General features: G+C 41.4%; 1 protein-coding gene across 5 annotated transcripts in view; it reads right to left on the reverse strand.

Moving 5' to 3' along the window:
• syt16 (synaptotagmin XVI) overlaps positions 1-23,609 on the reverse strand; it is a 195,947-nt gene that overhangs the window by 18,121 nt on the left and 154,217 nt on the right. For 3 of the 5 annotated variants that reach the window (XM_072568349.1, XM_072568348.1, XM_072568346.1), the window contains 4 exons: positions 18,067-18,279; positions 17,341-17,597; positions 9,862-10,305; positions 4,044-4,233 (listed from right to left, as the gene is read on the reverse strand). In XM_072568349.1, coding sequence (XP_072424450.1) covers positions 4,044-4,233; positions 9,862-10,305; positions 17,341-17,597; positions 18,067-18,279 — 1,104 coding nt within the window. The remainder of the gene's footprint in view (positions 1-4,043; positions 4,234-9,861; positions 10,306-17,340; positions 17,598-18,066; positions 18,280-23,609) is intronic. The other 2 variants (XM_072568350.1, XM_072568347.1) reach the window with 1 other exon arrangement.

Below are 23,609 nucleotides of genomic sequence, written 5' to 3' on the forward strand. Positions count from 1 at the left end.
TTCTCCTTTACAGAAATAAATAAAACTGCTACCTAAAGCAGCGTCTCCATTCCTGAGGGGCTTGCACAATGACAGTAATTCTGGAGAATTTTCTATGAAAAACTATTGTAAACAATTGGGGTTTGAGCTTCACGCCATCTTGTAGCCAGCACTGAAAATCTACAATCTACAGTGACACTCAGAGTAGGACAGAATATGAATGGCTCAAGAGGCAGTTTGAAACTACAGGCTTTACTATGAGCTGTTGGGATGCTGCATCTAATTAATGTTACTGAGAATTCCCCAGATCTACAAGATTGACATTTTTAGGAAAAACTATAAAGAGATTTCAAATATAATTTATTCCTATAAAAGGAGGGAGGGGTGTAATACCTTCAACAATAAAGTGTCTTCCACTGTAAAGGAAGCAGATTAATTTGCAGTGAACATTAATTAAACCAGCAGTTACTGTCTGGGGTCTTCCTGCTGAAGTTAACTGGGGGTCCACTCAGTTATTGGGTCCTCCTGGTGATCAAATGCATGTAAATATAGTAATGTACAAGTGAGAGATAAGCCTTTGGTTTGTTTGTTGGTTAGAGTCAAAGTTCAACGTAGTTCATTTTCTTCATATGCTATTGTACAGAACCAAACTGTTGTTATAATTATGTGTGTTGATATATACACATACATATATATGTATTTATATAGAAAGGTTTCTTATGAATAAAGCATATTTTTGAAATAAAACAAAGTAAGCACTCTAATTTTAACATTATCAAATATTAAGGAATAATCTGCACAATTTAGCTTTTAGAAAACATGTTACTTCTAGGTTTGGATCTGACAGTTTTAATTCAGACAATTATATCCAAATAGCAGATATCTAGAAATTATTAAGTTGAAACTTCTTATGGACACCCTATCATGGTAAACTGAAAACTGGCTGAACATCCATAGAGTGAAAATTGCTGAGGACAGATTTGGATGCAATCGGAGATTAATTGCAAGTGGCCAGTGTTAGGACTTTTGTTATTTAGTTTTTTTTTAATTATCTAAATGGCAGTGGATAATAATCTGAAAGCTTGAAACAGTACCAAGATTTATGCAAAAGTTGGACTTTGGGATGCTTGACCACTACAAGTCGATCAAGGTGTACTTGTATTTGGCAAACGATGTTCAATTTAAAAAGGTGCAGCAACATGCGTGTGGGAAATTCAAACATGCAAATAGTCGATAGTGAGGAGAATTAAAGTCATTGGGTGTTTTAGTGCCCAACAGCTGATCTATGGTAAATGCTGTGAGGCTAGATTTAAATCAAATAATGTTGTAGGGTGTATTCTGCAAGGTTATTCACTATAAAGCAAAACATGCCATCATGCCCTTGTGTGCAAGACCTTGGTGAGCCCAATTTGGTAAACCTTTTGTCAAAATTTGGCCTCTAACAACCTGGGAATATTGAGCCTTCGGAAAGAGTGCAGAAGAGGTCTACGCAACAAATTCCAAGTTCAAAACATCTTACTCAGCCAGATAGGCTCAATGAGTTTTATCTCTATTTTAACACACTATAGACTTATGAGTGGTTTGTTTAATGTTTATAAAACAAAGGGACTAGATGGGTTTATATGGGCCAATTAGTTAACTGATAGAGGAAAAGGGCTCACTGTTAATCATTAGGATGTTAGACAGTTCTTCTTTGCCCAGAGATGAATGGAGTCATGAAACAGGTTTCTGAATTATGCAGTAAACATTGAGTCAATTAATTCACACACAAAAATAGAGATGGACTTGTCTGTGGCTGTTGCAGAGATTACTTAAATTACTACCAGCACATCCCTCCCAGATCATCTCAATGACGTCTATGCTCGCTTTGAGCAGAACTTCGGTGGAGAGGTAACACCTATCCCAACAAGTCCTGACGAACCTATCCCAACAGTCACTGTATCAGAGGTCGGATCAGTTTTCCTTCGTGTGAATCCAAGGAAAGCAATGGGACCAGATGGAGTACCAGGCCGTGCATTCAGAGCATGCACAGGTCAACTGGCAGAGATCTTCTCGGACAACTTCAACATATCCCTGCAGCAGGCGACTGTTCCTGCCTGTTTCAAGAGGCCATCATCATCCCTGTGCCTAAGAAGGCTCATGTAGCATGTCTCAATGACTACTGCTCAGTGGCCCTAACGTTGGTGGTCATGAAGTGCTTTAAGGCTGGTCATGGCATTAATCAACTCCAGCCTCCCCACTACTCTTGACCCGCTCCAATTTGCCTATTGGACCAATAGATCCACGTCAGATACCATATCACTTGCCCTTCACTCCTCCCTAGAACATGTTGACACCAAAAACAGCTACATAAGAATCCTACTCATTGACTACAGTTCAGCCTTCAACACTGTTATCCTCTTGATATTGAGTACTAAACTTAGTGATCTCGGACTAAGCCCCACTCTCTGCAACTGTATCCTCAGTTTCCTGACCCACAGGCCACAATCAGTGAAGACTGGGGACAATATTTCATCCTCATTAACACTCAACACTGGAGCCCCCAGGGGTGTGTACTCAGCCCCCTACTGTACTTGCTGTATACCCATGGCTGCGTTGCGAAATACCAGACTAATACCATTTGCAATTTCACTGATGACACCACCATAGTCGGTCAAATCTCAGATGGCAACAAAACAGACTACAGACCTGGTGGAAGACCTGGAAAAATGGTGGCACTGAGAACAACCTAGCTCTCAATGCTGACAAAACCAAGAAACTCATTATTGACTTTTGGCAGGATGTTACTCATGCCCCCTTACATATCAACAGCACAGAGGTGGAACAAGTGGAGAGTGTCAAGCTCCTGGGAGCGGTCATCTACAACAAGCTTGCTTGGACTCTTCATGTGGACACACTGGTTACAAAGGCTCAATAACGTCTCTTCTTCCTCAGGCAGCTGAGAAAATTTGACATGATGGCGAATACCCTTGGCAACTTTTATAGGTGCACCATCGAGAGCATCCTGTCTGGATGTATCACTACCTGGTATGGCAACTGTACCATTCAAGATCAGAGATGGTTACAGAGAGTAACTTGGCCACAATCACAAAGGCCAATCTCCCATCTATAGAATCCATCTTCCAGGCCCGCTGTCAAGAAAAGGCCGCCAGCATTCTCAAAGACCCATCCCACCCTGATAATGCTTTTCTACAACCTCTACCATCGGGGAGAAGGTACAGAAACCTGAACACATGTACCAGCTGGTTTCATAACTATTTCTACCCCACTGTTGTTAGAATACTGAAGGACTCACAGAGTCTTAACAGTGCCCTGTACCAGTGTTTTTGTTTTGCCACTGTTTATTTATTATTTACTTATCTATGCTATTTACCTATGTGATCTGCCTGTATTGCTCACGAGATAAAGCTTTTCACTGTGCCTCGGTATACATGACAATAAATTCAATTCAATTCAATTTATAGTACAGAACCTACGTGGTATCCTGAACCAAGCAGAGGAAAGTTGAGGGAAAACACAAAGGAATTTTCCATTTCTCTCCCCGAATTGACCTGGCTTGTTGGTGCACATTCCATGTATTATCATGCCTCAGACATTACAACTCCGTGGGACAGGAAAGACAGACTACAGGTAGTTCTTCTATAATGCGATGCATGCGTTCTTGTGCAAACCCGCGTTATAGAAAAATCAAGCTTTAGAAACAGTGCTTAAGGTGTTGGCAATGCAATTGTGTTACAGCCAACACATGTTTTAAAAGTTCGCACTTTAGAAACAGTGTACCTAATTTGTTAACCGTGTGATAGCGAATTTGTGTTAATGAAAGCAGAACGTTACAGCAGAACGACCTGTAATGAGTAGATTTAATCTTCAATGTTAATTGGTTCACATATATCCAAACTCTAAAGGTCTGGGAATGAGATTTTAGTCATGGTGAAAGTATGCGCTTGCATTCTTGAAGGGAGAATGGGGAAATGTGAAAGTAATTGTGAAAGGGACTATATGAGCAAACATTTCATTGAATATACCACAACTGTTCTGCTGTAATAAAGATTTATTTCACTAACCAGGTGGTCTGTTCAGAGCCAAGTTTCGGAAGTGACTGCCTTTGATTATTTCAACAGAAAGTCTTCCTGTCGTGGCATTGTAAGATAATCCAACAAGTAGTTCCGGTGTTCCACCGTGTGAAAGCGACTGTGTAGACGAAGCACTGTCACTGTGAGAGATGGCAGACAGGCTGATCTGTGAATCTCCGCTCTGTCGGACAGCAAAATATTATCTTTAACCTGAAATACTCAATGAACATTTCTCCAAATACTCAGGTTCAGTATTTCAAAAGGTAGTCAGAAATATCATCAGTTCAGTCTGCAGTGGATCGTAAGATAGTAACAGAGGTGACATGATTCATCAGTGCAATATCTAAATTAACTAATATGTTTCCTGTCTTTAAGTAGAAGGCACTCACAGCAGTATGTATCAGGAAATTGTGGGTGTGCAGACTGTCATTTTCCATCTCCTTTAAAGAACACCGTCATGTTCAGGAAGGATTGCCCGAAAACAAAATCATTCTGTTAGCAAGAACGACTGAATATCCTGTGGCAGGGCCCACAGTTGTCCTCTGAATTGTCATTATTATCTTGGTGTTGCTGGTTTTTTTCCCTGGATGTCTTGCCTGTTCTGACCTCTCTTTTAAAAATACTTTTCCATTATCTCTGTCTTACTGTTGTTTCTGCCTTTTGGCCTGTCCATCCAGCTGCAAACTATATAATCGTGGGAATGGTCGGAAAAGCAGACACTGACAGCTGCGGGCTCCACTTTCCAATGGGCAAAGTGGAAATTGCAGCTCCTAACAGATTGCTTCTCATTCTCTCTCCTTGTACACTCTCATCACATCCTTCACCTATTCAGTTAAATCAGTCCTTTTTAAGCCAGTCCCTCAGTCACATTGCCAACCCCAATCACTTTCATCACTCACCCTACCTCTCTTTGGTTGATCTGCTAAACTGCTAAATATTTGCTTTATCTTCCTTCTACCTCGCTCTATATTCACTGAGTTCATTCTATGTCCACCTTTCTCCAATCCCCACAAAGAGACAAATAGCAAATGAGGTGAAATATCATCATCTTAACCTTTTTCATTCAGTCCAAGCGCTTCCAAAAACATTGTTTTTTTTCAAAATAACTCAAAGTAAGAGATTAGACACTCCTTGTGTTTCTTTCTCTCACACAGGTGACAAATCAGTAGAAACTGTACATTTTTCACACCAAAAGTATGATAAGTGGATAATTTCCATTGCTTGAAAAGAACATTGATAAATGGAACCAAATTAAGAAGACAACACTGCAGCTTAAAATGGTTACTGATTTTCATAGAGCACCAAAAAAAAAGCAACAGTTTTGTGATCAGTACGGTCTGTAAAAACTTCTCACTTACATATATGTACATGTAGCTTGTGTTAAAGAAACTCAATGAGAACTCCATCTGGAAAAAGGGCTTCTGAAATTTGACTTCCAGTTTTCCTTCTAAATCAATTGAGCACATAGGGTGGGGGAGACCAAAACTAGAGGTTATAGGTTTAAAGTGAGAGGGGAAGGTTTCTAAAGGACCTAAAGGGTAACATTTACCACACAGAGGGTGGTGCATGTATGGAATGATCTGCCAGAGGAAGTGGTGGAAGCAGGTACAATTACAGCATTTAAAAGACATGGGTATTTGAAATAGGAAGGATTTAGAGGGAAATGGGCCAAACACTGGCAAATGGGACTAAGTCAGAGCTGGACCAAAGCGTCTGTTTCCATGCTATATGACTCTATGACTTGATGGTGAAGGCCAAAGGACAACATCTCTACAATAATTAGCGATGTATCATGGAAGCTTAGCTAATGTATACACACTAAGACTGCATTGTTCAACTAAAAAAGGCAAGAACAGCCTAGATTTTTAAAAACTAATTCAGTGCATATTTGATGAAACCCTCAACAATATCTTTAGAAAACACAATGGGGCAGTACGGTGTCACAGTGGTGACATTGCTGCCTTACAACACCAGTCTTCCAGTCTCGGGTAATTGTGTGGAGTTTGCACTCTCCCTGTGTCTGTGTTTCTGCTGGGTGCTCCAGTTTCCTCCCACAGTTCAAAGATGTGCAGGTTAGGTTAATTGGCCACGCTAAATTGCCGAAACTAGGTAGGTTAACTATGATAAACGCAGGGTTACAGAGAAAGCGTAGGTGGCTGGGAATGGGTGGGATGCTCTTTGGAGAGTCAGTGCAGACTCAATAGGTCAAACAGCTTCTTTCTGCTCTGTACGGATTATTTGATTCTGTAAAAAGCTCAAATTTTATCATTGTGATACATGTATCGTATCATTTCTTTTTTGGTTAGATTTTTATTTCAGGCATTCAAACTTTCAATTGCTAAGAAATAAAGAGTGGATTTTTTTCCTGAAAACATTTGGTGGGACGGTTGAACTTGGGAGGGAAAATAGACAACCCTATGTTATGATGTAATGGAGCAAGTCAAAAGTCCACACTAGAAGTTAGGGTGCCACCCATTGGCATAGCAGGAAAACGTAACAACTCTATGTTAAAGGCAATAGTGAAAGGTTAATTGAGATCTTCACAATCATTTAAATAACCATTCTGAATGATGCCCATGCAAGCAATGTAGGAATGAAAAGTTGTTCTACCATAACTTTACTAATAATTAACTAAACTTCTCGCTACTATCCTTATGAACTGTCAATTCAGCAATTTTGGAACTATAAGACCATAAGACCATAAGACATAGGAGTGGAAGTAAGGCCATTCAGCCCATCGAGTCCACTCCGCCATTCAATCATGGCTGATGCGCATTTCAGCTCCACTTACCAGCGTTCTCTCCGTAGCCCTTAATTCCTCTAGACAACAAGAATCTATCAATCTCTGCCTTGAAGACATTTAGCGTCCCGGCTTCCACTGCACTCCGTGGCAATGAATTCCACAGGCCCACCACTCTCTGGCTGAAGAAATGTCTCCGCATTTCTGTTCTGAAATGATCCCCTCTAATTCTAAGGCTGTGTCCACGGGTCCTAGTCTCCTCGTCTAACGGAAACAATTTCCTAGCATCCACCTTTTCCAAGCCATGTATTATCTTGTAAGTTTCTATTAAGTCTCCCCTTAATCTTCTAAACTCCAACGAATACAATCCCAGTATCCTCAGCCGTTCCTCATATGCTAGACCTGTCATTCCAGGGATCATCCGTGTGAATCTCAGCTGGACACGTTCCAGTGCCAGTATGTCCTTCCTGAGGTGTGGGGACCAAAACTGGACACAGTACTCCAAATGGGGCCTAACCAGAGCTTTATAAAGTCTTAGTAGTACATCTCTGCTTTTATATTCCAACCCTCTTGAGATAAGAGACAACATTGCATTCGCTTTCTTAATCACAGACTCAACCTGCATGTTTACTTTTAGAGAATCCTCGACTAGCACTCCCAGATCCCTTTGTGCTTTGGCTTTATTAAGTTTCTCACCATTTAGAAAGTAGTCCATGCTTTTATTCTTTTTGCCAAAGTGCAAGACCTCGCACTTGCTCACGTTAAATTCCATCAGCCATTTCCTGGACCACTCTCCCAACCTGTCTAGATCCTTCTGTAGCCTCCCCACTTCCTCAGTACTACCTGCGTGCCCACCTAACTTCGTATCATCGGCAAACTTAGCTAGAATGCCCCTGGTTCCCTCATCCAAATCATTAATATTTAATGCGAACAGCTGTGGCCCCAGCACCGAACCCTGAGGGACACCGCTCGTCACCGGCTGCCATTCTGAAAAAGAACCTTTTATCCCAACTCTCTGCCTTCTGTTAGACAGCCAATCCTCAATCCATCCCAGCAGCTCACCTCGAACACCATGGGCCCTCACCTTGCTCAGCAGCCTCCCGTGTGGCACCTTATCAAAGGCCTTTTGAAAGTCTAGATAGACCACATCCACTGGGTTTCCCTGGTCTAACCTACTTGTTACCTCTTCAAAAAATTCCAACAGGTTTGTCAGGCATGACCTCCCTTTACTAAATCCATGTTGACTTGTTCTAATCAGACTCTGCTCTTCCAAGAATTTAGAAACCTCATCCTTAATGATGGATTCTAGAATTTTACCAACAACCGAAGTTAAGCTGATTGGCCTATAATTTCCCATCTTTTGCCTTGATCCTTTCTTGAACAAGGGGGTTACAACAGCCATCTTCCAATCATCCGGGACCTTTCCTGACTCCAGTGACTCTTGAAAGATCTCAACCAATGCCTCTGCTATTTCCTCAGCCACCTCTCTCAGAACTCTAGGGTGTATCCCATCGGGGCCAGGAGATTTATCAATTTTAAGACTTTTTAACTTTTCTAGCACTATCTCTTTCATAATGGCAACCATACTCAACTCAGCCCCGTGACACCCTTTAATTTTTGGGATATTACTCATGTCTTCCACTGTGAAAACTGACGCAAAGTACTTGTTAAGTTCTCCTGCTATTTCCTTATCTTCCATCACTAGGCTTCCTGCATCAGTTTGAAGTGGCCCAATGTCTACTTTTGCCTGTCGTTTGTTTCTTATGTACTGAAAGAAACTTTTACTATTATTTCTAATATTACTGGCTAGCCTACCTTCATATTTGATCCTCTCATTTCTTATTACACTCTTTGTTATCCTCTGTTTGCTTTTGTATCCTTCCCAATCTTCTGATTTCCCACTATTCTTAGCCACTTTATAGGATCTCTCTTTTTCTTTAATACATTTCCTGACTTCCTTTGTCAGCCAAGGTTGTCTAATCCCTCCCCGGTTAATCTTTCTTTTCTTGGGAATGAACCTCTGTACAGTGTCCTCAATTATACCTACAAACTCCTGCCATTTTTGCTCTAGTGTCTTCCCGGTTTGCCTCTGCTTCCAGTCTATTTTAGTCAGTTCTCTCTCATGCCCTCATAATTACCTTTATTCAACTGTAACACCATTACATCCGATTTTGCCTTCTCCCTTTCAAACTCCAGACTGAACTCTACCATATTATGATCGCTACTTCCTAAGGGTTCCCTTACTTTAAGATCTTTTATAGAGTCTGGTTCATTGCAAAGCACTAGGTCCAGAATAGCCTGCTCTCTTGTGGGCTCCATGACAAGCTGTTCCAAAAAGCCATCCTGTAAGCATTCCATGAATTCCCTTTCTTTAGATCCACTAGCAACATTATTTACCCAGTCCACCTGCATATTGAAGTCTCCCATGATCAATGTAACCTTGCCTTTCTGACATGGCTTCTCTATTTCCCGGTACATGTTGCGTCCCTGGTCCTGACCACTGTTAGGAGGTCTGTACACAACTCCAATTATGTTTTTTTTGCCTTTGTGGTTCCTCAATTCCACCCACACAGACTCCACATCATCCGACGCTATGTCATTCAATTTATATTTGCTGACTATAGTGTAATTAAAGGTCCTTCAATCAGACTGGACAATTACACTCTCAGGGGAAAACAGTAAGAAAATTTCAGATATGCCAGCTATAGCCCTTCAATGGTTAACATTTTTATTAACCTGCCTGCTTTTGAAAAAGAGAGGATTTTCCTGAACGTTGACATTTTAGATGGAACCGGTTTACTACAACTATTGAATTTATCCATTTAGATTCATCTAAAATAAAAGCGGGGTGAGACAAAGATGTTCCTTTCAATAGCTGAAGATGAAAAGCATCATGAGAAAAGTGCAAGGGAGTGGAACTGGAAGGACAACTCTTTACAGGAGTTAGCATCAACACTATGGGCAGGATGGCCTACTTTTATGTTGTTTGGTCAATGCTGCCATCTCCCACTACTGTAATTATGTTTCAGCAAAATAGATGTTTAATTTGTTTCTCATCATCGTACTTACTGTTATGTTACTCCTTGGCTCTAGAACTAGTGAAACTTCCATTTCTCCCTCCTGGTTTAGATTCCTGAGGTAAAACAACTTCTCCCCCATCATTTTCACTCGATTCATCTTCCTCACTGCGTACAGGCGAAAGCGGAGAGCATGATTATGCAGGTCCTCTGGCTCCACCTTATTAAACCTAAAAGTCTCATTGAAGACTGGCATAGGTCCCCGCTGTACATTAGTTTTGGAACGCTGCTTCTTGCCTGGCAAGAGGACCGTATGAACTTGCCAAAAATTTGCCCCACTGCGGTCCTTATCTGGGATATTTTTAGCTGTAACTATTGTAACAGCCAGTTTGTGGTTGGAGGGTTTGTAATTGAATGTGAGGTAGAGGTCTCCACATTTTGAAATTGGCTCAGGTGGGTCCTGTTGCTGAGGAACTGTTGGCTTTCCCTCTGTCTCCTAAAAATGATCAAAGTCTTGTGGTTAATATTTGTCTTAAGTAGAAAACATTCCATCATGCTTGGAAATTGTTTTAACATAAATTACTTGTAGCCATTTTGTTATAATCATTACATTTCTACTGGAGTCTGGCAGAGATGTCCAAGATCCAATAGAACAATTGAGCAGGGGATGTTCATAGGTTAATTAAAGGATTAAAACTGGAAACAACAAATTAGTGGGATATGGATTTGTGATCATGGAGTAGAATTAAGATTCTGATGAGAAAACTACATTATTGATCACTGACTAAGCAACATTTAACGTCTGGTCTTTATCACACTATATACAATATAACCATTAAATATAATTTGAACTCCTTTCTTTAGATGCATTAAAATGTGGAATATGCAGCTCTCTAAATACACAAAGTTAGGAAGTACTGAGGAAAGTTCAACGTTTCAACGAATCAATGCTGGATTAGCCAATTTCAGTCAATGTGACAGTGGAGATTCTGCAAATGGCCTCCTAAGCAGAGGATTAAACAAGTGGCCCTCAGACTCCAGCCGAAAACATGAGCATGTGTGCCTATAGGAACGACAGACCTATTGCATTAGAAGTGGATGTCCATCCACAAATGATGTACGACTTAATAATGCAAAGCAAATCAAATAGGAGGGGGTGAAAACAAACATAACTGCTACTCAGGAAGTAATGAACTGAGAACATGTTGAAAAACAACCTACTTCAATAATGCATACAGTGACCTGGAAGAGAGTTAAAAACTGGAATTAAAGTGCTGGAACACATTGTTCCTATGACCCTTTGTAGCAGTCAGTAAGAGGAAGCCTTCATTTCATTTTCTTCTGGCTTTGATTCAAAAGCCAAGGAATCGAGAGATGAAGTATGAGTGCACTGTTTAAAATCTCTACTCAACATTAGCTTCGTCCTCCTCCCCCAATTTACTGCACTTAATACCTCAATCACAGAATGGTATTTTTCTAGTGTGCTCCAAATTGCTATTGTTCAGCATCTTGGCACAAGATCAAGGATTCATTTGGAATTAAAAGATGAAGAATTCACCCTTTGTACTTTTTAAAAAAAAACTATTGCTTCTACGACAATGATCAAGGATCTATCCCTATAAATAGGTTTATAGAAGTAATTAGATCAAGAGCCTTGAAACCATGCATCAGACAGGCATCCAGTTACTGGACTGAAACATAAAAAATGTGAAGACAGCTTGACAGAGGGGGGATAAAAATGTGATCAAATAACACAAGAAACTCAGAACAGCTAATCCAGTGTATGAGGTTACATAGCCTCCCCAAACATTGTAGAGCTGTTAGATTTAGCAATACTTTGTTCACCAGTTCTCACACAGATTCATTCCCTTCTTTCTTTGAAACTAAGAAAAACATGAAGCAGTATTGTAATATAATTCAAGCAAATAAAGGAGATGTTTCTTTGCACGCGTAATTTTTAAACACAGGGTATACAATAACCATATTTCCGTGTTGTATGAGGATTTAAAAGTTCTGGAATGGCCTTTACCTGCTGGCCCTGATTTCTAAGTCAGTAATTGGACACTGACTGGTCAACAAGCCATGGACAACCTGCTGTGGGTGGGCAGGAACACTCCGCCTCTGTCTACACTGAGGCTAGCAAGAATCCACTGTATGGAACAAGAATAGCAGAGTTTTCCTTTTTAACGCAACACACCATGATACTGAATTACATTTAAACTTGCAATTTCCTGAACATGGGAATTTAATTGGATAGCTCTTTTAAAAAAAAAGAGTTTCTTCTGCTGTATATGATTTTTCCTTACTCATTCATGGGCTATGGGCATTGCCAGCTGGGGCAGCATTTATTACCTATCCCGAGCCAATTTTGAGGAGGTGGTGGCAAGCTGCCCTTTTGAACCACTGCAGTCCATTTGGTATAAGCACATTCACAATACTACAGGGAAGGAGATCAAGTATTTTGACCCAGAGATACTGAAGGAACAGTGATAGGGTCATAATAAGACCATAAACATATAGGAACAGGAGTAGACCATTCTGGCCTGCTCTGCCATTCAACAGGATCATGGCTGATCTGACACTCCTCATGTCCACACTCCTGTCACTCTTGATTCCCCAACTAATCAAAACGCCATCTATCTCAGCTTAAATATATAGAGACTCTGTCCCCACAGCTCTCTCTGGCAAGGAATTCAAAGACTCTCAATCCTCTGAAATAAGAAAATTCTCCTTGTCTCAGTCTTAAATTGGTACACCTTTATTCTGAGACTATACCCTCTGGTCCTAGACTCTCCCATGAGGGGAGACATCCTGTCAGCATTTACCCTGTCAAGCCCCTTAAGAATCCTATATGTTTCAATGAGGTCACTTTTCATTCATCTAAACTCCAGTGAGTAGAGTCTCAACATGTTTAATCTGTGCTCACAAGACAATCTTTCCATAAGGATCATCCTAGTGAACCTTCGCTGAACTGCATCCAATAAAGTAATGTCTTTCCTTAAATAAGGGAACCAAAACTGCTCACAGTCTCCAGATGTGATCGCATCAACACCCTGCAGAGTTGCAGTAAGACTTCTCTACTCTTATAATCCAACTCCCTTGAAATAAAGGCCACCATTTCATTAACCTTCCTGATTACCTGCTGCACCTGTGTGCTAGCTTTCCATGTTTCATGTACAAGCATCCCTTTGTGTTGCAGCTTTCTGCAGTATTTCTCCATTTAAATAATATTGTTCTTTTTCTCTCCCTTGCAAAATAAACAACTTCACATTTTTGCACATTATACTCCATTTGCCAACTTTCTGCCCACTTAACCAATAAACATCTCTCTGCAAACTGTTTGTATCCCTCTCACAATCGGCCTTTCCACCTATTTTGTGCTGTCTGCAAATTTGGTTGCGGTACATTCATTTCCTTCCTCTAAGTCATTAATATATAAATAGTTATGGTCCCAGCACCAATCCTTGTGAAACTTCACTGATTACAGGTCACCAACCGGAAAAAGAACCCTTATCCCTATATGCTGTTTCCTGCCCGTTAGCCAATTCTCTATCTGTGCCAATATACTACCTCCAACACCATGGGCTTAACCTTACGTTTGGTACATTGTCAAAAGTCTATGTTTCCAAATCACGATGGCAAGTGGTTTGAAGGGAACTTGCAGTTGTTGGTGCTCCCATGTATCAGCTGCCCTTGTCCTTCCAGGTGAAAGTGATTGTGGATTTGGAAAGTGCGGTCTGAACAGCCTTGGTGAGTTTCTGTAGTTTATCTTGTGGATGGTACACATTGCTTCTACTAAGTATGAGTGATGGACGGAGTGGATGCTTGTAGATATCGTGCCAATTAAGTGTGCTGCTTTGCCCTGAATGATGTCAAGCTTCTTAAGTGCAACTGAAGCTACATTCATCGAGGCAAATGGGGAGTGTTCCATCACACTCCTAACTGTGCCTCATGAATGGTAGGCAGGCATTGGAGGTTAAGAGGTGAGTTACACACTAAACTTCCTAGCCTATGATCCATGTTGTAGTCACAGTATTTATATGGCTAGTCTAGTTCAGCTCTGGTCAACTTTAACCCCCAGGAATTTGACAGTGGAGGATTCAGTGATGGTGATGCCATTGAATGTCAAGGGCTGATGGTTAGATTCTGTCTTGTTGGAGAAAACCATTGCCTGGCATTTGTATGGCAAGAATCTTACTTACCATTTGTCAGCCCAAGCCTGGATACTGAACCCATCTCCACATACCTTGACACCGCCCTATTACCCCTGGTCCAGGAACTCCCCACATAGGTTTGGGACACCACCCATGCCCTCTAGTTCCTCCATGACTTTTGTTTCCCTGGTCCCCAATGCCTCATCTTCACCATGGACATCCAGTCTATATACACGTCTATCTGCCATGACAAGGACCTCCAAGCCCTCCGTTTCTTCCTCTCCCAACATCCCCACCAGTACCTTTCCACTGACATTCTCATTTGTTTGGCTGAACTCGTCCTCACCATCAATAATTTCTCCTTTGAATCCTCCCACTTCCTCCAGACCAAAGGGTAGCTGTGGGCACTCGCATGGGCCTCAGCTATGCCTGTCTCATCGTCGGGTACCTGGAACAGTCCCATCTTCCGCAGCTACACCGGCACCATTCCCCACCTTTTCCTCTGCTACATCGATGATGTATTGGCGCCATCTCATGCTCCCACAAGGAGGTTGAGCAGTTTATCAATTTCACTAAGACATTTCACCCCAACCTTAAGTCCACCTGGACCATCTTGGACACCTCCCTCCCCTTCCTGGATCTCTCCATATCCATTAACTGTAACTGACTCAACATGGACATCTACTACAAACCCAACAGCTCCCACTGCTACCTGGACTACATCTCTTCCCACCTGGTCTCCTGTAAAAATGCTATTTCTTATTCCAAATTCCTCTGCCTCTGCCACATTTGCTCCCAGGATGACCAATTCCACCACAGAACATACCAGATGGCCTCCTTCTTTCTCCTCCCACGTGGTTGATGATGCCCTCCAGTACATCTCCTCCACTTCCTGCACCTCTGCCCTCAAACCCCATCCCTCCAACTGCAACAAGGACAGAACCCACCTGTCCTCACCTTCCATCCTACCAACCTCTGGATGCATCGTATCATCCTCCACCATTTCCACCACCTACAAACAGACCCCACCACAGGGAAATATTTCCCTCCCCACCCCTATCCACTTTCGGCGACTCTCTTGTCAGGTTCACACCCCTCCACCACCACACCCCACTCCCGGTACCTTCCCTTGCCACCACACAGGAATTGCAAAACCTGCGCCAAACCTCCCCCCTCACCTCTGTCCAAGGCCCAAAGGAGCCTTCTACATCTGTCAGAGATTTACCTGCATTTCCACACACACATCATTACTGTTGTGTCCGTTGTTCCCGATATGGTCTCCTCTACATTGGGGAGACAGGATGCCTACTTGTGGAACGCTTGAGAGAACATCTCTGGGACACACGCACTGAACAACCCCACCATCCCTCAGCCAAACACTAAGTCCCCCTCCGACTCCCCCAAGAACATGCAGGTACTGAGCCTACTCCATTGCTAAACGCTTAACAACTGACATCTTCTGCCTTGGGATGATCCAAACACACGGGATCAATGTGGATTTCACCAGTTTCCTCATTTCCCGTCCCTCCACCTTATCCCAGAGCCAACCTTCCAACTGAGCACAGCCCTCTTCATCTGACATACCTGTCAATCTTCCTTCACACCAATTTGCTCCACCCTTGTCTCTGACCTATCACCTTCACCCCTACCTTCATCTACCTATCACATTTTCAGCTATCTTCCCCCTGGCTCCACCCCCTCCCATTTATCTCTCAGCCCCCTTGACCCACTAGCCTCATTCCTAATGAAAGGCTTGTGCTTGAAACATTGATCTTCCTGCTCTTCGGATGCTGCCTGACCAGCTGTGCTTTTCCAGCACCACACTATCAACTCTGATCTCCAACATCTGTAGTCCTCACCCTCTCCCTGGATATTGTTCATGTCATATTGCATTTGGACGTGGACTGTTTCAGTATCTGAGGAGTCAAGAATGGTGCTGATCATTGCGCGATCATTGGCAAACATTCCCATCTTGACCTTATGACGGAGGGAAGGTGGTTGAAGCAGCAGCTAAAGATGATCAGGCCGAGGATAACACCAGGAGTACTTTAAAAGATATCCTTGAGCTGAGATGACTAAACCAATCACTGCAACCAACTTCCTATATGCTGGCTATTAGTGTAACCAGTGGAGAACAATCCCCCGATTCCCATGCTGTAACTGGTTGCATAGAGAGTCAGATTCAAACTTAAATATTTGAATCTAGGCTGCAACAGAGGAAGCGTTCTTAATCTGTGTAGACGAGTTTGCATTCAAGAGTAGGAATCTCTTAGTTTTTCCAGTCTCTAACTTCAGGATAAAGATTAAGTAACCTGAAGTTAGAGACTGTGACTGAGATGAGTTGAGACTCTCGAGCTGAAATTAATGGCCTTCGCTTCATTCATGGAATATTGACGACACTGGCTGGGCAAGCAATTAGACCCATCTTTAACTAGCCTGGAGAAGGTTGTAGTGACCACTTTCTTGAACTTTCATGTGGGACAACAGAGGGTACGCTTTCAAAAAAACAACTCTTCGATTTTCCATTCCTTTAAAAACATCATTATCCAGACTTGATCCCACACTGACACACATTTCGGCATCTAGAACTGGTTCAAGGGTTGCTATTTATGTGTTTCCATTTGGAGGGCCACAATTACAAGGTACAAATGACATTTACCATGATGCACAGCTTTAGCAAAACGTTTGTTCAAGTATTGAAGGAAAACAATACAACCTTTCTCAGGCACAATTTGAAACTATGAAAAAAAGAAGTATTGGATATGTTTATAATTTAAATTCTAGCGCAGTTTCAAAATGCATGTATTATCTCAAAGTGAATAATTATCAAATTTAATTTTCTCTCTCATTTAAGACTGTTATAATGCAAAGTTTGTGAAAAGATTTGTAGCTCGGGTGCTCGTTGTTGTAGTTCTGTTCGCTGAGCTGGGAATTTGTATTGTTATAATGCAATCTGTGCAATTTAAGCAGACACTATGTCCAACTATTTACTTATTATGTTCAGGGTAAATAAGACAGAGCTGAAAAATATGTTGCTGGAAAAGCAGGTCAGGCAGCATCCAAGGAGCAGGAGAATCGATGTTTCAGGCATAAGCCCTTCTTCAAGAAAGCCTCCTGCTCCTTGGATGCTGCCTGACCTGCTGTGCTTTTCCAGCAACATATTTTTCAGCTCTGATCTCCAGCATCTGCAGTCCTCACTTTCTCCTAGTTGAATAAGACAAAAGGGCAACTAAGTTGGAATAAGAGAGAGGTGATTTATACTGAATTACAGAAGTTAATTCTATGCTCTAGTTTTTTTTTGCCTAAACATTAAAATCTGTGATAAAGGTAACATTTGATATGTAGCTTTGGAATGAGTTGAATTCATAATGTATTACCTCTGGGCTCCATGCTGATGAACTGTCTGTTTGGTCATTTCCTTCATAGGCCTGATTGTCAAAGTTGGTCTCTTGATCGGGACTTCCCTCTTCAGTTTGCTGTTTCCCGTGATTCTTATCCGGAGTTCCAGCTGTTTCATCTGAAGCCCTTGGATGACCTGTTCCACCCTCAGACGCAGTGCCTGAACCCATGGATAACTGATCTTCTTGATAAGAACAATTACCTTGGATGCTAAACTGATGCTGTTTATCTGTATCTAAACAGGCAAATGTGAGACATTTTTAAAGCATCATGAAGCAAAAAGCAAAGCGCAATGAATATAACAATATGGGTAGGAGTCAGTTGCATCACCTTTTAATCAGTATTAGCTCACAACATGGAAGATAGTAATTAAAGACATGCTTAAACAATTTACATGAAGTATTTCTCAGTTTCATAGGTTCCGATTCAGTTAGAACTAAACCGCAACGTAAAAAGGGACTGGTTAACTCATGCAAACATGATAGAATTGCTATTGCTTTTATTAACATTAGCAACGATTTCATGCAGCCCAGGCTGTATTTTTCACTGCCCTTATGCAATATGTCCTTGAAGCTAGAACGGCAAATTGCAGGAATGAAATAAATATGAGAATAAAAAGGAAAACACATTCAAGTTTGCAAGCTGCAAAGGAAACCAGAAAATGGTTTAGACTGTCTAGTAATCCTACAAGCCATGCATGGTACCTTCGACTTCAGAGGCCTCTGTGCTGTACTCTTCGTGATTCGAAGGTAAACGATTAAATTTCTGCCTACGCTCTAAACCCGCCTGCGTCACCTTTTCTGACACTGTAGAGCGGAAACTCTGGGACCTTGACACAGAGAATTCAAACTGTTTGATCACTTCCTCATCGCTGTCTGTAGATGTAGTCAACTCCTCATCATCCCCATAACTGTTCACTGGGGAGAGAAACAGAATATAGGCCGTGGACATTTTTCAGATGAACAGACACCAGTTCTTTGACGGGAACAAAGATCTATATGACTGCAGTCTCAAAACAGTTTTTGTTTGATGGACCATATAATATTTTGGCAACTTACTTGTTTATAGAACGATGCGTATCAGACTGAAAAGGAAGCAGTTTTTCAGTTGAGTTGTTAGTGAAACGCATTGTTAGAACTTTACAGGATGCTGTTTTTGTTTTCAAAAGATTAACAGCAAAATAATATCACTAGGGACAAATTCCCTCCCTTAAATGCTTCTTTTAGGGGCACAGTACAGCTTTTTGTTAATTATCTGGGGACAGGTGGCACTTTGTTCAATTTCATCATTGCAGATCAAAAATGCCTTGTGGTGCAGTGGCACAGATTAACATCAGAGACTATGAGCTATGAACCCTTTGGCCAGAATCCTGCTAGTCCAGAGGAGTTCTATAATACATTCAACCAGGTTGTTTAAGTGAAGTGCATTGAAAAGTGTCACAAGTTACAGATTCAGCAGCTACAACATCAGTGAGTCAAAATAGCATGAGCAGCAATACTATCTGGGAAAAAAAAACATCTTTCCTCCAGGTTAGCCTGAAGATTATGGAGGATTACATTTTTTCCCTTTCTAAATCAGCTGTTTATCAGAGAAGATAAATGTTTTGTTTATTGTCCTCACAGTGTCAGAAAATGGGCAAACCAGTTTTGGCTTCAAAATGGCTTGGGGTTTACACTGTGGGCATCACAGCTGCTCTGTCCTATTGTGGGCATGACTTGAAATGGCCCTCAATGTGTTTGAGGGAGGTGCCCCCAAGTGATAGTTATGCCACTACATATTTACTTAACAGCTCTCTTCCCTGCAAGGAATCTATACAACTAAAACTAAATTCCCAAAACTAAATATCCATGTATGCTTCCAGACAAATGTCTTGTTCCTTTTTGAAACATGGTATAGCTGTCTATGCTAATACCTGTCCCGGCAGTTCTTTTACATTGTTGACCACAAATTGTTTTCTAAAGATGTAGAATTGAGGGACTAAGATAGCACAGGATAATCAAAACTGTGGCTAACATGACACCTTTCTGTGTCACGCCTTCTGAAAAATAGCAAAATAATTTGTTTATTTTCTTATTGCTTGAGAATATTGGATTGATGTGTAAGTGTTAGAAAGGCAGTGCTGAGTTCGAGAGATTTGACTGAGACAAAGGTGGGGGGAGGGCAAATGAGGAAACTGGAGAAATCTGAATTCATCCCTTGTGGTTGGAGGGTTCCTAGGCGGAAGATGAGGTGTTCTTCCTCCAGGCACCGTATTGCTATGGTCTGGCGATGGAGGAGCCCAAAGACCTGCATGTCCTTGGTAGGGTGGGAGGGGGAGTTGAAGTGTTGAGCCATGGGGTGGTTGGGTTGGTTGGTCCGGGTGTCCCAGAGGTGTTCTCTGAAACGTTGCGCAAGTAGGCGGCCTGTCTCCCCAATATAGAGGAGGCCACATTGGGTGCAGCGGATGCAATAAATGATGTGTGTGGAGGTGCAGGTGATTTTGTGGCGGATATAGAAGGATCCCTTGGGGTCTTGGAGGGAAGTAAGGGGGCAGGTGTGGGCGCAAGTTTTGCATTTCTTGCAGTTGCAGGGGAAGGTGCCGGGAGTGGAGGTTGGGTTGGTGGGGGGTGTGGACCTGACGAGGGAGTCAAGGAGGGAGTGGTCTTTTCGGAACGCTGATAGGGGAGGGGAGGGAAATATATCCCTGGTTGTGGAGTCCGTTTGGATTGGTAGGTCTTCAGATTGAGTAGTAGGTCAGGTCAGTGCAACATCGAGGGCCAAAGGACCTGTACTGCGCTGTAATGTTCTATAAACATTAATATGGAAATTCAGAAGTATGATCTGTTACCGTACCACCACAGGCTGCAATATCCCCAACATGCCATACCCAGAGCCAGTTATCACTGAAATCAATTGATATGCCCAAAACTTTTGCTTTTCCACTCTTTCATTACAGTTGCATACCGACAAAAAGGTTACACCATCTTCAGTTGGAGATATTTAAATTTTACAGACTGACATAACTAATGCTAAACACTTGATCCAGGCCTGAAAAATATAATTTTACATTTGTGGAGTAGTGGAGTATTCGAAATGTATTCATGATTAACTACCAAAGTTTACAAGAGTTTTTTTGTGATATTTTTGGGAAAAAGGTTTCTTTCATGATACAGCAGCATTTGCTTTCACCCCTGTGTGTGTATCCCAATTTATATTTCACTCCATGCAAAGTTTTTAATAAGTGATTTGATTTTGATATTTTTCATTTCTTGGTTGGCTGTGTGTGAGAATTCTTTAAGGTGATTGTTTATTTTGGCAGCTTCAAAGACATAATTGCTACTCCATACTTGGTATTCCCAGGAAACAGCTGTCTCTCCTTCACTGCCAGTCGATGGAAGTGTTCCCACCACAGACATCACTGGACCTTTCAGCAATGCTTTCTTCATGGGAAACAAAAGCAGTTTTGCTTTCCATTGGCCACAAACTGACCAAAATTACATAGAAAGTCGGAGTTTGAGGACACAACTGTTCCTTTCATTATAGCTTCCTGATTTATTGTTTCACTTGTTTTCATGTAAGCTTCAACTCACAAAATTTATAATTTATGCCCTACTGCATGCTACTGACGTTAGAAGATTTCAGTAGAAATTGATACCAGAAAAAACAGGGACACGACTGGCCATAATTTGGGACGTACCTTCAAGATTGTGCCAGACAGAGAAAGTTTCACCTCTCTAAGCAAAGAAAGTAGTTTACCAGCTTGTCCACTGCTTCAACTGGAGTAGCAAGTAGTATATAGTTTTTCTTAGTAAAACTCAGCTAACCCTGGAGGAGAAAGGTGCAGGCAGTGTTGCTCTCATCAATTTTGCAGCCCTTACTTTTCTAGTTAGCATGTTCATGGATTTGGAAGGTGCTGTCTAAGGAGCCTTGGTTAGTTGGAATGCATCTTGTAGACAGCACACACTGCTGCCAGTGTGCTTCAGTGATGGAGAAAAACAAATAGGCTGCTTTGTACTGAATGGTGTCAGGAGTGTTGTTGGAGGTGCATTTATCCAGACAAGTGGATAGCATTCCACAGCCTTGTGCCTTATACCTGGTAGAGTTATTGAGGAGTCAAGAGTTCAGTTACCCAACTCAGGATTCCCAGCCTCCGACCTACTTTTACAGCCACAGTAGTTATGTAGCCAGTCCACTTCAGTTTCTTATCAATGACACCCACCAGGATGTTGATAGAGGAGGATTCAGCAATAGTAATGCCATTAAATATCAGAGGACAATGGTTAGATTCTCCCTGGTTGAAAATGGCTTTACCTGACATCAATGCGGCACAAATATTCCTTGAGACTTTGCACAAACTTGAATATTATATTGCTGCATTTGGACACAGACTACTTCTGTATCTGAGGAGTCACGAATGGCACTGAGCACTGTACAATTGTTAATGAATATCTTCACTTCTGATAGTATAATGTGGAAATGTCATTGATGATGCAGCCGAAGATGGTTGGACCTAAGACTTTACCCTGAGGAACTCCTGCAGAGATGTTCCACAGCTGAGATGTCTGACCTCCAACAACTACAACTATCTTCCTTTGTGAAAGGTATGAATCTAACCAGTGGAGAGCACAGCTCTCAAATCTCACCCACTTTACTTTTGCTATGGTTCCTTCATGCCAAACTCGGTCAAATGCTGCCGTAATGTCAAGAGCAGTCATTTTCGCTTCACCTCTGCAGTTCTGCTCTTTTGTCCATGTTTCGACTAAGGCTGTAATGAAGTCAGGAGTTGAGTTGCCCTGGTAGAACCCAAACTGAGCATTAGTGAGCACGTTATTGCTAAACAAGTGCTGCTTGATTGCATTGTTGATGATAATTTTGATAATGTGGTAACTGGGTGGATTAGATTTTTTCATTACAGGCAAACCTAGGCAATTTTCTACATTGTGTGTAGCTGTCAGGATGCTAGCATTGCATAATTCTGGAGTCTTCAGAACATTTGTAGGAATTTTGTCAGGGCCCATAGCTTTTGCCACAATTTCTTGACATCACACGGAGTGAATCAAATTGACTAAAGACAGGTATCTGTGATGCTTAGGCAGAGTTTATGCATACAAATTATTTGAACACTGCTTTTTATGAGATTTTTCATATTGTTGGAAACACTTCAACCCCTTGAAGCCCAGACCTTGCTTCACAATTATTCTTTAAATAAGGCAAAATTGTTCTTATATCATTAAAGTCTGCTATAGAGATGCCTGAGATACCACTAGAAAAGCTGGTCTTGTAGTTGCTGTGGTAACAACTGAATAGATATTATCATTGTCCCTCACTTCATTGTTTTCTCACAATTGTTGCAACATTTCAAAGCACTATTGTTGCTTTGGAGGTTTTTACATGCATTCCAAGTACGCAGATGATTTCAACTAAAATGGATTTTTATAAAATCTTACTCTTCAGTGGCTGACTCACGAAATACAATGGCACCCAGGAGATTTGATCCAACACTTCTCCTGTAACATGAGAATCAAAAGAATTTTACAGCTAAGTAATATCTTATGGAATTTGCTTCAAAGTGAATTTGACAAAACAAGCAAATGGGATTTACTCTCCTCAACTAGAGTTTTTAAAATATAGTATTTGAATGTTCAGTTTTAAAATGACCTGCAAGTTTCTCTGATTGTCTGCCCACTTAGCCAGAGATTATGATCTCGAGGGAATCTCTATTGCTGACATAATCTTAACATTCTTACACTGCTTTAAGGGAGGTGTTTATATGTTTAAAGCAAAATACAGGCCAGAAAATGATCACATAACTTTGTTAAGAATGTGTCTACTACAAGTCCTCAACCCCCTCCTTTAATTCAAATTCAGTGTGAGCAAGTGTGGCAGCAAAATTTCAGACAATAAGCTCCCACAAACAGCAAAAGCATAAGAGGTTAGACAATCTGTGTGATTAAGGGTAAATATTGACCTGGATATTGCTGAGAACTTTGAAATACACAGAAGTTAAAAATGCAGCAAGATCCTCCAACAGCACACTATTTGAGAAAGGTGAGCAGGTTTCATTCATAGATGTGTTCTTCAGAATTTTGTTTCTTGCAGTTTTGTTGCAAATTCTTAACAATATAGTCTTGGATAATAACTTAGTGAGATCAAATTCATTATGCAGTCTTAACTGGCACATACAAGTGGCTTATTTAAAAAAGAAAGGGGCTATATCTTATGATTTTTAGTTAAGTGTCTGTTTCGTCAAGTTACATTGAGGGTCCCT

The sequence above is a fragment of the Chiloscyllium punctatum genome, chromosome 4, assembly GCF_047496795.1.
Source record: "Chiloscyllium punctatum isolate Juve2018m chromosome 4, sChiPun1.3, whole genome shotgun sequence".
In the NCBI taxonomy this organism is placed as follows: Eukaryota; Metazoa; Chordata; class Chondrichthyes; order Orectolobiformes; family Hemiscylliidae; genus Chiloscyllium; species Chiloscyllium punctatum.